We start from the raw sequence: 14792 nt of genomic DNA on the forward strand, positions 1-14792 counted from the left end.
GGGCGATCGGCACCTGGCGGGGGAGAGCCATCGAGACTCCGTTCTCCCATTGACCTGCCAAGTGGTCTCTTCACCTCCTGGGTGGATGGTGGTGCCTCGATGTCGGGGGCTGGCCAGGCCCAGGGTTGGGGTCGAGCTGAGGCCACGCGGCCTCGTGGTGCAGTGTCCAAGATGGCGGCTGGGCCGGGGCAATGCTGCTGACGGTGGCCCGGGCCGGCCGATGTCGGTGTGTTCGGGAGCAGGCGTCCCGTTGGGGACGGTTTGCGGGTTGCTTCTGTGGGTTGCCGGGATGGTTCTTCTGGTGTACCCCGGGAGAGCCGGTGTTCGGTCCTTATTAGGCAGGGAGGGAGCGGCCCCTTCACGAGGCCTGTCCAACACTAAGCGTCTATGCACAAAGTGCTCATCCCACTGTTCAACTAATTCACAATTACAGGTGCACAGACGCGCTCGCACTTTGCCCCACATCAGGCCTGCCAACTATTTACAAGCATGCGTTTAGCTATATTATGTGAGCGCTGTTTAATCCCATTTAATAATAATTTAATTACATAATAAATATATAAATACATGTGCATATTACTTACGTAATGTATTTACATAATAAATACATTTAGTATTTCCACTATAGCCTTACGAAACCGGGGAGTTAGCGTGTTTTACTTGACATATTTAATGACTGAACCGGCTCTCTGCTCTTTTAACGCCATTCCTAGTTCTTCGCAGCTTAAACGTGCGAATAACAAAAGAGCTGAGCTTGCAGATCCGGGTTGTGCTAGTACTGCTGGCCTAGTAGGCAAAACGGACTCGAATATCAGTTACCTGTTTTACGCTGTTTTATTGTAAATGTTTTACTGTGCAGACGCTGTGAGCAGCAGTGACCACTGAGCGGCGCCACAAACACCCTTTCCACCTCTAACGTTTTACTCTAAAGTCACTGGGTGCAGCAGTGACCCGAGGGCGGGGACAGACACATTTCTACCTTTGAACATCTCGTCAGCTGCCTGAGCAGACACACCTCACACTAATAGGTGTAAAGGTCATGCCAGAGGGAGAGAGACCAGCTCAGGACAGACATGGCGGCCGCAGACCCCAGGGCCCAGCTCCTAGAAGATGTCACCTGCTCCATCTGCAGGGAGCTGTTCACTGACCCCGTGACCTTGGACTGCGGACACATCTTCTGTCTCCCCTGCTTCACCAGATTCAAGGCCAGCGAGGATTTGGAGAAATCCTGCCCAGAATGCAGGCAGAGGTTTGACCCAGAGAGAGAACTGAAGCCGAATAAGAGATTAGCAAACATGGTAGAAACGGTGAAAAGAATGCAACTAGCGCCCAGAAGTCTGTGTGAGGAGCACGGGGAGAGGCTGCAGCTCTTCTGTGACACCGACAGTGGACTCCTGTGTGTGGTCTGTTGGATGTCCCAGGGCCACAGAGAGCACCGTGTGACCCCCGTCAATGAGGCCGAGCAGGAGTACAAGGTAAGAGGACTGGAGTGAGAATATAGAACAGAGGGTCAGGAGTGAGTAAACACACTTGCATAGCACCTCTGTCACACTAAAGCGCTTCGAGGAGCTGAGCAGGAGTACAGAGTAAGAGGGTACAGAGTCTGAATGTAGAACAGAGGGTCACAAGCAAATAAATGTACTTATGTAGAGCCGCTTTCACACTAAACTACTACGAGGTGCTGTGCAGAAGTACTAGGTAGTAGCAACCAGAGGCAGAATCTAGAACAGAGCATCATGAACGAGTACACACACTTGTATAGCGCCCCTTTCACACTGACCTACTTCTGAGAGAGAGTGGAATATGAGAGAGAACACGCTGTGTCCCACGGACTATCATCACAAAGCTTAGAAGTAACCAGTGCAGGTGACCCCTCCCTACCTCTGGGCCTGGGCGCCACTGCAAACAAATGATGGACGGAATGCTGAATGAATGATACATTCACCCCAGTCAAGAGATCTGGGTTAAATCCATTGTTCTTTTGCTCACCGCGCCACCCCAGTTCAGACCCAGCCATATGCAAATCAGTCTTGATCCTGTGCCTCTTGCGAACAGTCCAGACTGAACTGCCAGGTCAGGTCCTCCCTGGACCGGAAACAAGCATCCTGGGACCGGTTTCAGGGTATAACCCTTCATCAGCCAGGCTAGCTTGAATCCAGCGGCACAGTGAGCAAGGGACCCACGTCTGGGCATACCTGGCACACTTAGGGCGAAAACTGCTGCGCAAACAAATGATGGTCAAGAGATCTGGGTTAAATCCATCGTTCTTTTGCTGCTGCCTATTGCGCACCCTCCCTGTGTATGAGGGAAGCTTGCACCGCTGCTGCTGCAACCCATTGCATGCCCTCTCTGTGTATGAGGGAAGCTTGCACAGCTGCTGACCATTGCATGCCCTCTCTGTGTATGAGGGAGGTTTGAATCACTGCTGCTGTCCTGCACAATGTCTTTCTGTACCATGTATTTATTAATTTGCAGAGTGTTCAGGGGCGGCTAGTGGAATTTTAAACTGGTGTGGCGTAAGCAGAACAAATCAACGTATACGAGCGATCGCAGCGAGCGAGCCTGAAGGCAATAAGGGGGGTTCGGAGATTTGTTCACCCCCATCTCCCCTCTCAGTATTCCTGAGCCACCCTCTTTCGGTCTGCACCCCACAGCCCCAGTCGGTATCTCTATGTCCTACATCTGAGTCTGCAACCCTCATGGTCTCTCAGTCAATGCCCCTATGCACTCCTCACAGCCTCTCTGTTTGTGTCTCTATGCACACCCTCTGAGTCTGTAACCCTCATAGCCTCTCTGTCAATGTCCGTATGCACTCTTTACAGCATCTGTCAGTGTTCATTTGCACTCTTCATGGCCTCTGTCACTATGCATTCCTCATGGCCTCTGTCCGTGTCTCAATGCACACCCTCTGCGTCTGAGTCTTTAACCCTCAAGGCCTCTGTCAGTGTCCTTATGCACTCTTTGGCCTCTCTGTGTTCCCATGCACTCTTTATGTCCGCTGTCAGTGTCCCTATGAACTGAAGTATGACAGGACAGCGCTTCCATACCTGCCAAGGTTTCAGATTGCTTATGTGTGACATTTTGAACATTTCAGTGAAATTATGAGTGACATTCAACGACTATAAGTGACACTTTCTCATGAACAAGATCAAGCAATGAAGAGGAACACATATAAATATTAGAAATTACATCCGTTTGAGCAATCAGAAACTCAAAGAAGATACTAAAATTGCTGCAACTAGAAGGCCACTTTGGGACCTGACTGTACCAAATAGGAAGATTGAGGCCCCAGCACGGATGATTGCAGCTTCCTGCTAATAAAATATTATAATTCCTGTGCCACTACAATCAGCTGACTAGCCGATTCAGAGGGCTGCCCAGCCTGCAGGAGCACCGGGCAAGCCCCAGGAGAGCCACCTTCACGACTTAGCTACACTTTTTTAGTCCATCGTTGTGTCCCTCAGCGACCATAGAATCACCCACTGCACCCCTCCCCCTCTCCCAACACTGCCCTTTGCTTTTCTTCATATCCTGTCAGTCTCCCAGTCCCATTAAGTCTCCAGCCGTAACTTCCAGCATTCTAACACATGGCTTTCCGATGGAGCCCAGCATGCATGCAATGCATACCAGTATCACACAGCGCCTCTTGGCTGCCCTGGTTTACCAGCATAAATGCTCTGAGTGCACTTTTCTCAACGCGTACAAAGCCTCGAGGCACGGGCAGCACGTATCACAACAGCTGGAGAAAGCAGAGCTTTCACAAAGTAAATACAATATTTTTCAAACTACTCAATGTATTTTTAGGCTTGCTTCCGTCTCGTATTACTGTGCAGCATGCATGCAGGCCAACACGTGCAATCCGCTCAGACTAGATACTACACAGCTTCACACAGACCAGGTGCGGCTCGCTGGGGAGGGGGGCCAGGGGGGGTTATCATGCGGTGGTGGGCAGGAAATTAAATTGAATATTATAAATATAAAAGAAAACTGGAAAACTCAGCCGGTCGAGCCACCTCTCTGCTGCTCCCCTTGGCGCCTTGTTAACGAACGGCCCTGGAGTGGCACCTCTCAGCCAATCCTGGCGCTGCCAGCAGCGCCAGGCGAGGCTTAGGGGCACGGCTAATTTTCACCCTCAGCACGCCCATTAGGAGGCCGAAGGGCTCCTATTGGGCATCCGCAGAAAAGGGAAAAAACACTTGTGCGCATGAGTGGGCACGGTGTGATAATTCGCCCTCCGTCTCCACTCATGCGCACTTGTGTTGTGCTGCTGCTCCTACACAACGTCAGACCGTACACCCCCTTCGTGGGCGGTCCGACGTCATGCTGACTAGTAGTTCTCCCTCAGCGTCTTTGAACTTAAGTAAATTGTTTCAGTTTCCTTAAGTTCAAACGCCGAGGGAGCTGTGGGAGCTGCGGTAGCTGCGGACAGGGTGGGCGGGGGGGCTACGCCCCCACGCCCCAATGGACGCACCGCGCCTGCGGAGTGTTATACAGCACTGGCTAGACCCGGAGGTATTAAAGCACGTTACATGAGGATCAGCGAGTTACAAGTTACAAAAATGACATCATTTACTGGAGCCTAGTATACCATAGGAAAAAAAAACAGTGTTACTCAGTAACATGAGTAACTAGAGCATAGCATAACAAAGATACATAAAAACAGCGTTACACAGTAGCAGGAGTAACTAGAGCATAGAATATCAAAGACAGAGGTCCTATGGGTCATAGAAGGTAGAGGAAGAAAAGTGAAAGTGGTAAGGAACGCCGACCGGGTCAGGCAGACCACCAAGGGGGAAGGTAGTTCAGGGGGACAAAACAGCCAAAGTGAAGGACAAACAAACCGACTAGGGACCAACAATATCAACATCCAGCATCTCGGTGACTGAACAAAATGAGAGGGGTGTAGGTGACGAAAAAAAGGGGGCCGGGGGGGGGTAGACTTGAGGTAAGGTCAGTCAGGGGAACAGGGAGCAGTCCAGTGGCAATGAGGATCGTTCAAAACCACCTAGATGAGGACCAAGGTCGCGGGCACCGATAGCATTAACCCAAAATGGCTGGATACTCTAAAATACCATCCAAAGAAACCACAAGGGAGCAGACCCCACGAAGCAGGGCTGGATGGGGGAGGCATCCACAGGATCAAGGGGGGAGGAGGGCTGGAGATCACCGATCACAAACGGGTGGTCAACGTGCACAGGCTTGTGTCAACAGGGGCAGCAGTGTTGTCGTTTAACATGTTACAAAGTCAGGGGAAGTCATCTTGGGCACCTAGGCAGCAGCTTTGAGAAGGGAGGCAGCAGCAATAAAGACATTTGAAATTTGAATTTGATAGTTTGTACTGAGGAGCTGTCAATATAAAAAGTTTTACATTTCTTTGGTTTGGGGCCACATATCATGGTAAATGTTTTTGTTTTGTTAATTATCAATTTCCATGCAGCTATGAACTTACTAAATGTATCCATTAGTTGTTGTAGCCAAACCCAGTATTTACGGGGCATCTACCTTCTCCTCCTGTAACTCTTTATCAACCTCATTAATAATAATGAAAAAAGGAGTGGGGCAAGGACACAACCTTGGCGAATGCCTCGTTTTACATCAACATTTGGGGTGCACTCGTCCCGTTGTCCATATCTCACTTTGCATGATAACCTCTCATACAGCCTTGCAAGAAAATAAATAATTCCTTCGGGTGCGCCAAGATTAAGTAAAGTAGGCTACCGAATTGTATGATCAGCTAGATCAAAGGCACTACTAAGATCTGCAAAGCATAGGTATAGTCTCCCTTGTTAGCAACCGTATATTTACCTATTACAGTTCTAGATTGATGCATTCTTCTGTAATCCCTAATCCTCTCCTTGAACCATATTACACTGGCGAAAGTATATAATTTTCATTTGCCTACTCCTCCAGGCGCACTAATAATACTTTTCTCATTAATTTTACAGATGAATCTAACAGGGATATTGGTCAGTAATTTTTGGCTTCCGACTTGTCGCCTTTTTTAAAAATAGGGATTGGCCCCACTAAGGGGGTATATACTCTGTCACGTCTAAATTAAAAACTCTCATAAGGATTGGCCCCCATAAATCAACAGCAGCTTTGTATGCGTCTACAGGGACGCCATCTGGGCTTTACCTCCCCTACTTCCTTTCAATCCTTCCTGTACTTCTTCCACAGTAATATTTAGGGGTATGTCATCCCACTTGCTCTGTGTTGGATTTTGTATTGCACATGCCTCGTGTCCCGGCAAGTTAAAAATACTCGTAAAGTGTGACACCCAGGCTTCGCATGTAACATGGGATAACAATTCGGGAAGTGAATCATTCTCTAAAATCGCCATATTCACAGTTTCCCAAAATAGCTTATTATTTGCCGTTTCTGCTGCCAATGATAATTTAAGGACAGATTTGTAGTTAAGTTGTAGGTTTTTGATTAATTCATTGTCTCTTTTCTTACAGTGTAAGGCATGTTTCAGTGGCTTTAGTGCCTTGGTGCAAGTGTGATCAAACCACCCCTTCCTTTGCCTTCTTCTTTATTTAGAGAGGGCCGTTAAAATCCTATCAATAATAATATTGATTTTGACAAAATTATCGACTAGGGTCTACCTCCTCATTAAGACAGTAGGAAATCTCTTTATTACATTTTAAGACAACGTCATGCTAAACTTTTTGATGTTCCACTTCCTCCCATTTAATACGAGTCCCATTAGATCTAAAAGGAGCAATATTGGTAATAGTACTTTGGAGCGTTGGCCTTTTAGTACCACAAAATTGAAATGTCATAATACAATTATGGTCGCTCAATGATAGTTGGGCGACCGGCGGGTTGGCACACATACAGGTAATGCTAGATTAAACTAAAACGTGGTCAATGATCGATGCAGCATTCCTACCAGTAAAAGATGCTTTCAAGTTACCATCAGTATCCTGGGCACACTACATTAGTTCTAACTCATATTTAGCAATCATTGAGTTTATAGCTTCCCGTGTCCATTATGTGGAAAATGTATACAATTATATCCTTTGTCATTCTTAATACCACAAAAATATGTAGTGGACAGGGGGCATATTTGGGTGTTAAAAATCTCCAAACCATATGAGCACCATATTATTATTATTTAAGCCTAAAAACGTATTAAGCCCTTTATCCAACTCAGTTACAATATCACTCCTGGAAGCATCAAACACATTGTTATAGTAATTGACACCACAACCACATCCCTCCCTTCTTTACAGTGCAACCACAAAATCTGAGAGTGTGCTCCAATTGTGACGACTCTTAACACATGCCGTTGTTTTGTTGGAGATAAGAATCAGAAGCCCCCTTTTGCCCTTCCAGCGGTAGATGGTACAACCTGTAGCCAATATGAGGAAAACCCTTCAATATATATTGGGTCAGAACACCCCGTTTCCTGCAGGCAGATCAAATCGAGCTCGCTAATAAAAACCTGCCATCCTAGCGAATCTCGTTTGTTCATAAATCCGGCCATGTTCCAAGTTGCTTCTTTGTAACCATTTTCTATTCTAATCCCCAAAAGATCAGTAAAGGTCTCGCAGTTACTTCGGATATCCCTAGGTATATTATTTATATCAACAGGAATACTTTCGGCAAATACAGTATGCATTGGGGCCCTATCGGGGAGTGCAATTACAGCTTGTGGGACCACACAACAGTCTACTAGCCCAGCTCCAGTAGGGTGGGTGTCAATGCTGGGGTAGATAGTCACCCTTTTGTTAATCAATATCTTGCAAAGTACTCAAAGCTTGATATCTATTTGAGACTCGTATTGCATATTGGCAATGAGTTATCGTATCAAGGGGCATCCGTAGTTGGCTAGGCTCATCTACGCTATGTTCAGTCAACCTTAGGTGCCTATAGAAGAAACCAAGGGGTAAAGGGATATAATCTGATCATCCTGACTGAGTGAGCCTCCTCTATACAGAGTATTTCTTGCCCATGTAGGGTTTTTAAAATTGATAATAATACAATTTCCTTCGTGGGTCTTCCGTAGGGCGACTATCCAACTCACTCTTCATGCTAGGAGTATTTGGTCAGCTCCTGCCACCGGAAATCCACAGTTCCCATCTAGCCAGTGCACCATCTATTCTTTAAACAATTGTGAGTCTCCTTCTGTCCTGGGCACAGTGGGGGGGACGTTAACCATGAAAGCCACATAGGGGCAGCATTCGGGTGGTGGGTTTATGGGTACATCGGCCCTACCCTCATTGGCCCTAAAATCTTCCCTTTCCGTATTTGTGATAGGTAGCTGTTCCAGGTCGGGCCTCTGCATACTGGCTTCTTTGGCACAATTAAGTACTCTTCTGCTGTCTTGTGGTAGGATTATTTACTAAGGTGAATCTCCCGTTTTTATTCCCTAAGCTTGTTTGATCATTTAGACTTCTCGGTAGTTCCCTTTCCGTCTCTTTACTGGTTGCCTTTCCTGAGGAGACAGTTGTTTGTGACATCAATTCAGTTGCCCCCCCCCCCCCTTGTTTATACCCTTCTCCTTCTTATTATTAATACTTATATTCTGGAGTGAGCCGCTAATCTTAGACACTTCGTTGGATAATTTATTCCGTTCATCACTAATTGGAACTAGCAGCTCCTCTATTTTAATTTTAATGGTTGCTGTGATTTGTGTCATTTGTACATTTGAAAGTGTATTTTTGATCAATTGTACTTTTGCTGACTGGGACAGCAGGCCTCGGGCCAGATCGCAGGGTGGATCCTTTCATACTTTTGTTACCACCCTCCATTACTTTCTTGCTGCCTCTCTCTCTTGGGATAGGTGAACGATTCAGGGGGTTCAAGTTGTGTTTGTGACTCTGGCTCTAATGCTCTTTCCGGGTCCTCATGAGCTCCCTGACTCACAGTAGGGGTTGGTTTCTCCAATATGACACCACCTTCTAATATTAATCCACTGCCACCTCCTGATCGCCCTCCTACCACCATACCTAATCCAATAGATAGGCGGTGCTCAGTCCTATCTATTTCATCCGATATTGCACTAACTGCGCATACAAGGAATGAGTCAATAGTAGCACAAGGGGTTTTATTTGCAGTGTTTTAGCCAATGCTTTCTTCTTTACCATTTTGGGACCTTACAGGTAAATATATAGAAGAATGAGAATTAAAGTGCAAGTGCAACATAGAATGGCTATTAGAATTTACAAGGTAAAGCAGGACAATAAAGTTCTGCCTGATTCAGCTGGCGTCATTTCTATACAAGAACTATAATGTTAAAACAAGGCAGTTTAATGCAAGTATAAACAAGCATTTACAATGCAACGGTTTCGCCTTTGCAAAAGTTAGAGCTATTGGCATTGTAAATGACAACATTTTTATTTACGTGTTGGTTTTGAAAACAGATAAATAAATGACATTGTCATTTACAACGGCAATAGCTTAATCATGGTCCCAGAACGTGAACATCTGTAATATAATAATAAAAAGCACTGAACAGTTCTCATAATAGTGCAGTAAAAAGTCACATACAGATTTGAAGATTGACTGCTACATTAAACAAGCATTGGCATAGCCAATAGGTCTCTTCTTTGGGACCTTATGTGTTTAGCCAGAACGTTTGGCTATGTTGTAGAGATTGTGGCTGCTGTGCATTATGTTGAAAAGTTATATTAAAAAGTGTGAAGCATTTTTATTACCTTTATGCAAACGAAGACAACATATACAACTGAAAAACCGGATTCAAAAAAGATTTTTACATTAAAAAAATGTCTTCTACTTTTTTTGTACTTGCACTGCTGGCAACTTCTTCCTGCACTGAGTGGTACTGTGTGGAGTGTATGTTGCATTCAGTAGAGTGTAATTATGTGGCACTGAGTGGTATTATTTGGAGTGTATGTTGCATTGAGTGCAGTGTAATTATGCAGCATATAATTATGTGGCACTGAGTGGTATTGTGTGGGGTGTATGATGCATTCATTAGAGTGTAATTATGTGGTGTGTAATTATGTGGCACTGAGTGATACTTGGATTATGTTGCATTGAGTGCAGTGTAATTATGTAGCATATAAGTATGTGGCACTGTGTGGTATTATGTGGAGTTTATTTATGTTGCGTTGAGTAGGATGTAAGTATGAGGCATGTAATTATATGGCACTGTGTGGTATTATGTGGAGTGCATTTATGTTGCATTGAGTAGAGTGTAATTATGTGGCATGTAATTATGTGGCACTGAGTGGTATTATGGGGAGTGTATGCTGTATTCAGTAGAGTGTAATTGTGTGGCACTGAGTGGTATTTGGAGTGTATGTTGCATTGAGTGCAGTGCAATTATGTAGCAAGTAATTATGTGGCACTGAGTGGTATTGTTTGGAGTGAATGTTGCATTCAGTAGAGTGTAATTATGTGGCGTGTAATTATGTGGTACTGAGTGGTAGTAGGGCAGTATGTTGCATTGAGTGCAATGTGATTATGTAGCATATAATTATGTGGCACTGTGTGGTATTATGTGGAGTGTATTTATGTTGCATTGAGTAGAGTGTAAGTATGTGGTGTGTAATGTGGTGAGAACTAAGAGTGATTGGGATTGAAAATAACAGAGACAGAGAATAAGGGACTTAGAGCGAAGGTGGAGCAGAGATAACCAAGAATGGGACAGAGAGAGATGGGGGGAGAAATGCGAGGGAAAGACAGTGTGATAGAGATATAACTATCAAGAGAAGCAATGGAAAGACAGAAAAAAACAGAAAAAAAGCTAGGCAGACAACAGCTAGAACCAGACAACATGCCTTTCCTATACCATAGGTAACACTAATAAACAAGAATAGAAACATTTGATGTGATGCTTAAAAGTGAGAGGACTGTGATGATCGGGGGCTGGGCAAGTATGATCCTTGGCCCATGTACTGGGGTCACATAAACAGACAATATCCCGAAATATTCTTAATACATTCTTTTTGGAAACAATTATTTGAAATAGAACATGTGTTTTACCGGCAAGTGAAAAATGAAAGCAACATTTTGCTTAGATGGGACTCAAACTTCTGATCTGCAGCTCACAGCAAATGCCAACTATGACTAACACTTCACAGGAGTGCGCCCCAAAAGAACAAAACAAAAGGCAAACTGCTTATACAAACACATCATGCACACAATACCCTACAGGAATGTATGACAGGATCGAGCCGGCGCTATCCAAGACAGCTCTTACATTAAACAAAGCATACTCCATCCTGATCTGGCAAGCGGTTATACAACATACTGATCATTAAACAACGGACAGCAAGTAAATGCAAACTCCAGAGAAAAGTGCCTCCGAGCGAGCACTTCACAACCCTAAAGTATGCTCGGACTCCAAGAAAGCGTTCTGCACTATGAGAATGGTTTTAATGGACTATACACATGCACGCAGCATAACATTGAAGAGCAGACGTATCTATATCCTTACACACATTATTTGCTCTACAAATGTTACCGTGATGTTGTCTATTAAACTTTCATACTGCATGCTTTGTCCGTTCGTTTGAAGTCATCCCTGTATTTTAGAAAACAAAACGTATTCTGGGTGTATTGTGAGATATACTCTCAAAATAAATAACATCTTTAAAAATATATGCGCAGACATTAATATTAAACAATATTCCAACATGCGTCAGCTGGCATTTGCATAGTTCTTTTAATGGGTGCTGTAGAATCTGCTGCACACCATGCTACTTCCTTCCTGTCAGTGTGAATTGTGGTTGTCCTGATTTTATATTGACAGAGCTTTTGGGCAGCTAAGTTAGGACTGGCGGAAATACCAACGTGAAAGCAATACCACAAACAATTTCTTAAACTTCGCTTAACTGCACAAAAAGCAATGCACCCCAACAGCCTGGTAAAACTAACAGTGGCTTAGCAAGGGAGCCATTGGCCTTCATGCAAGGAAAGGAACTGTGACTGCTTACCGATAATGTGGTAGAAAAAGGGCAGGCATGTTTTGGGGCAACCTCATACCTCAGGACCACATACAGGACCATACAGTCCACGTCAAAACAAAATCAAATTTATAAATGGTCTAGAGACCTTCAAGTGTTCAGTGAAAAAGTTCCTCGTACTCAGGGAAAAATGCCTAGTGACAACACCTTCTTACCGGTACCGAAATAGTGAATATATGACTACATTCTCGGCCAAAATTAATGTGAAAGTCATGCAAACATTTAAAAGAGGGGTTATCGAATCTCATGACACTGTCTCCTTCTTCTGCTCACTTTCGTATAATTGTTATGGCCTCAAGCACATTGGCGCATTTCTGAACTGATTTATTAAGATAATGTTCCTAGCGTATTTGAGATCAGTAATGAGCAGGTTGGCTTTGAGATTCCCCCCCCCCCCCCCATATTTATTATCTGCAGCAGCGCTGGTCTGAGCAGAGTTCACACACGAGGGGAAACGAGCACTAGAGGGGGAGACGAGCTGCAGGAAGCAGCTCTGAAAGTGAAAGAATCCCAAAAAGTGCTGATAGCCTCCAGCCCCGCCCCCTTTATTGCCCTTGAGCACAGGAAGCATACCGTCCCTCACCAGTACCGAGATGTATGGCTGCACCGGCGGGGCGCGTCTTGAAAACCATCCTTCTTGCAGTCCAGGGAACAAAGCTGCCTGGCCGGAACGTCCTCTAGAAAACCAACTTCTGGCATCCCCTCGGCCGCCCCTCCACCGTGAGTGGACCGTGGTGTAACATGAAGGCCTGCAGTACACCTTGGCATGGGGCTTTAGACGGGCTCAGGCCTGAGCACCGCAGGTCGTGGCAATAATCAAGTTGGCCCCCCAGCTCACCTCCAGTGAAAGCAGTCCAGCCCCCTCCCCCCTCCCTGTGTCCTGTGTGGCAGCCCGGCCTCAGACGGCTCCCGGGCACACACACAGCCGCACCCGAGCACTTCACAGGTCTTTAAAAGATCTGGTGCATGTTAATGAGGCTTTGATGTTTCACCCCAAGAAGCCCTGCAGCTCCACTCTCCATTTTGTTTAAAGCTCCGCCCCCCCCCCCACCACCACCACCACCGACATTTGGCTTTATTTGCGCCCTTGCCTCCAACTACAAGTTACACAGCATTGAACTGTGTCCAAGCCATTTAAAAGAGGGGTTATCGAATCTCATGATATGCGGCAGGCTCACATGTTGATAAAAGCGTGAAACGAACAAATCTAAAATGCGATGTTAAAATCATGCTGGCATTTAAAGAGATGGTATGCGGCAGGCTCACATGCTGATACGAAACGACCTAATCCAAAACGCTTGTAAATATATCATGCTTTGGCGCTCATCTTGCTGTACCGAAACGGAACCCGTGCATCATGATCACATCTGGACTCTAAAAGTAAACACGCTTGCCTGGGAGACTTGAGAAACGCTGAAGTGTAGATTCCTGCAGGTGTATCCTGTTCTCAAAGAAAAGAAAATAATGTCGTGGGAATTTTTGTGTTTTTCATCTTTTTTTCTGATTTCATGTTTCAACAACTCAGGTCCCGGGCCGTGCTGTGATTGGCTGACGTCACAGGGGTGTCCCGGGCGGCAGCCAATCACAGCGCGGGCCGGGAAATGACGTCACTGGGGTGTCCCGGGCCGACAGCCAATCACAGCGCGGCCCGGGACACACAACATCAAGGGGCGGGATTTAAAAAAATAGTCAGAAACGCCCACGATTCGCGTTCTGACCGGGAGAAAGGGATTGACGCTGATGTCTTCCAATGGCTAGCCTCCATTTATGGAGCTAGCCAATGGAAGAAGGGGAGTGTTCAATTCCCCCTAGTGTAAACAAAAGCTTTCGCCCTGGGCGTAGCACCTGCGGTGCTACGGCCAAGGTCGAAACCTAAAAAGAAATAATGTCTTTAGAAGTATCATCCCAAAGACTTGCTCTCATTTGGTGGTGCTCAAAATGTCTTCAAACTGCAAGGGTTGACAAATCTGCTCAACTTAGGATGCTTGATTTGTTTCCTATCTCAACTTATTGCGCTGATGATTCTGCAATATTTAAACAGCAGCTCAGCAGGAGAATCACCACATCCACGAAAAGTTATAGCACATGACAGGGTGATATTAAATGGCCGTACCTTATTTCCAGAAGCAGTCCCCCCAAATGATAACAAGGTCTCATGGTCTCATGCAATAAATGTAATGAATGAATGTGGCGGGGATCCAAGAACCAAGGGGGGCCGAGCACAGCCTCGGTCGGCTGCGGACGGTCTCACCCGGGCCCGCCCAGGCGCCTCCAGCGCTGCGGGAGTGCAAGGCCTCTTTACAGGTGTCTGGAGGGTGACGTCACCTCAGGCGCCGCAATTTCAGTGGTGCCTTCTGGGGGACTGAGTGAGGAAATATAAATTTTATGGTCAAGAAATGTTCCCTAACGTGTACCCCACCGTCTCCATGTACCAGCTTAAAGTGCATGTAACTTCCCTCCTGTGCCAGCTATGAAGACGCAAATACATTTGCGTCCAACGTTAACATGTCCTCTTTCAGATCCACCCTGAATGGGTTGAATATTCCGTTCCTAAGTATGCCATGCCAACGTCTTTTTGTGGTGTACTTTACACGTTTTTCAGCTCTGGCGAAGTAGGCCCTGAATTCTGCCATCGAGCCTTTTTCCTGCCTTCTGATTCTGAACGCCTCAGCCTGGGCTGCCTCTGTACCCGTGGCCTCTGCCTTACTCTCTGTGCGGCTAACGGCGCTTGGCTCAGCCTGCTGCCTGCCAACACTGTATTCAACCTTCGAATTATCTGTTCCGCTCCTCAAACATACATTCCTGCCTACTAGTTCAAGTAAACATCTTCCAGCTACAGAGCAAAGGGCCCGG

The 14792-nt window shown here is 45.9% G+C and overlaps 1 protein-coding gene across 1 annotated transcript in view; it reads left to right on the plus strand.

Moving 5' to 3' along the window:
- Nucleotides 1–1073: 1073 nt before the first annotated feature.
- Nucleotides 1074–14792, plus strand: part of LOC147724972 (E3 ubiquitin-protein ligase TRIM39-like) — a 345331-nt gene continuing 331612 nt past the window's right edge. The window contains exon 1 of the mRNA XM_086966462.1: nucleotides 1074–1475. Coding sequence (XP_086822588.1) covers nucleotides 1074–1475 — 402 coding nt within the window. The remainder of the gene's footprint in view (nucleotides 1476–14792) is intronic.

The sequence above is a fragment of the Lissotriton vulgaris genome, chromosome 4_1 (assembly GCF_964263255.1).
Source record: "Lissotriton vulgaris chromosome 4_1, aLisVul1.2, whole genome shotgun sequence".
NCBI classification, from domain to species: Eukaryota; Metazoa; Chordata; class Amphibia; order Caudata; family Salamandridae; genus Lissotriton; species Lissotriton vulgaris.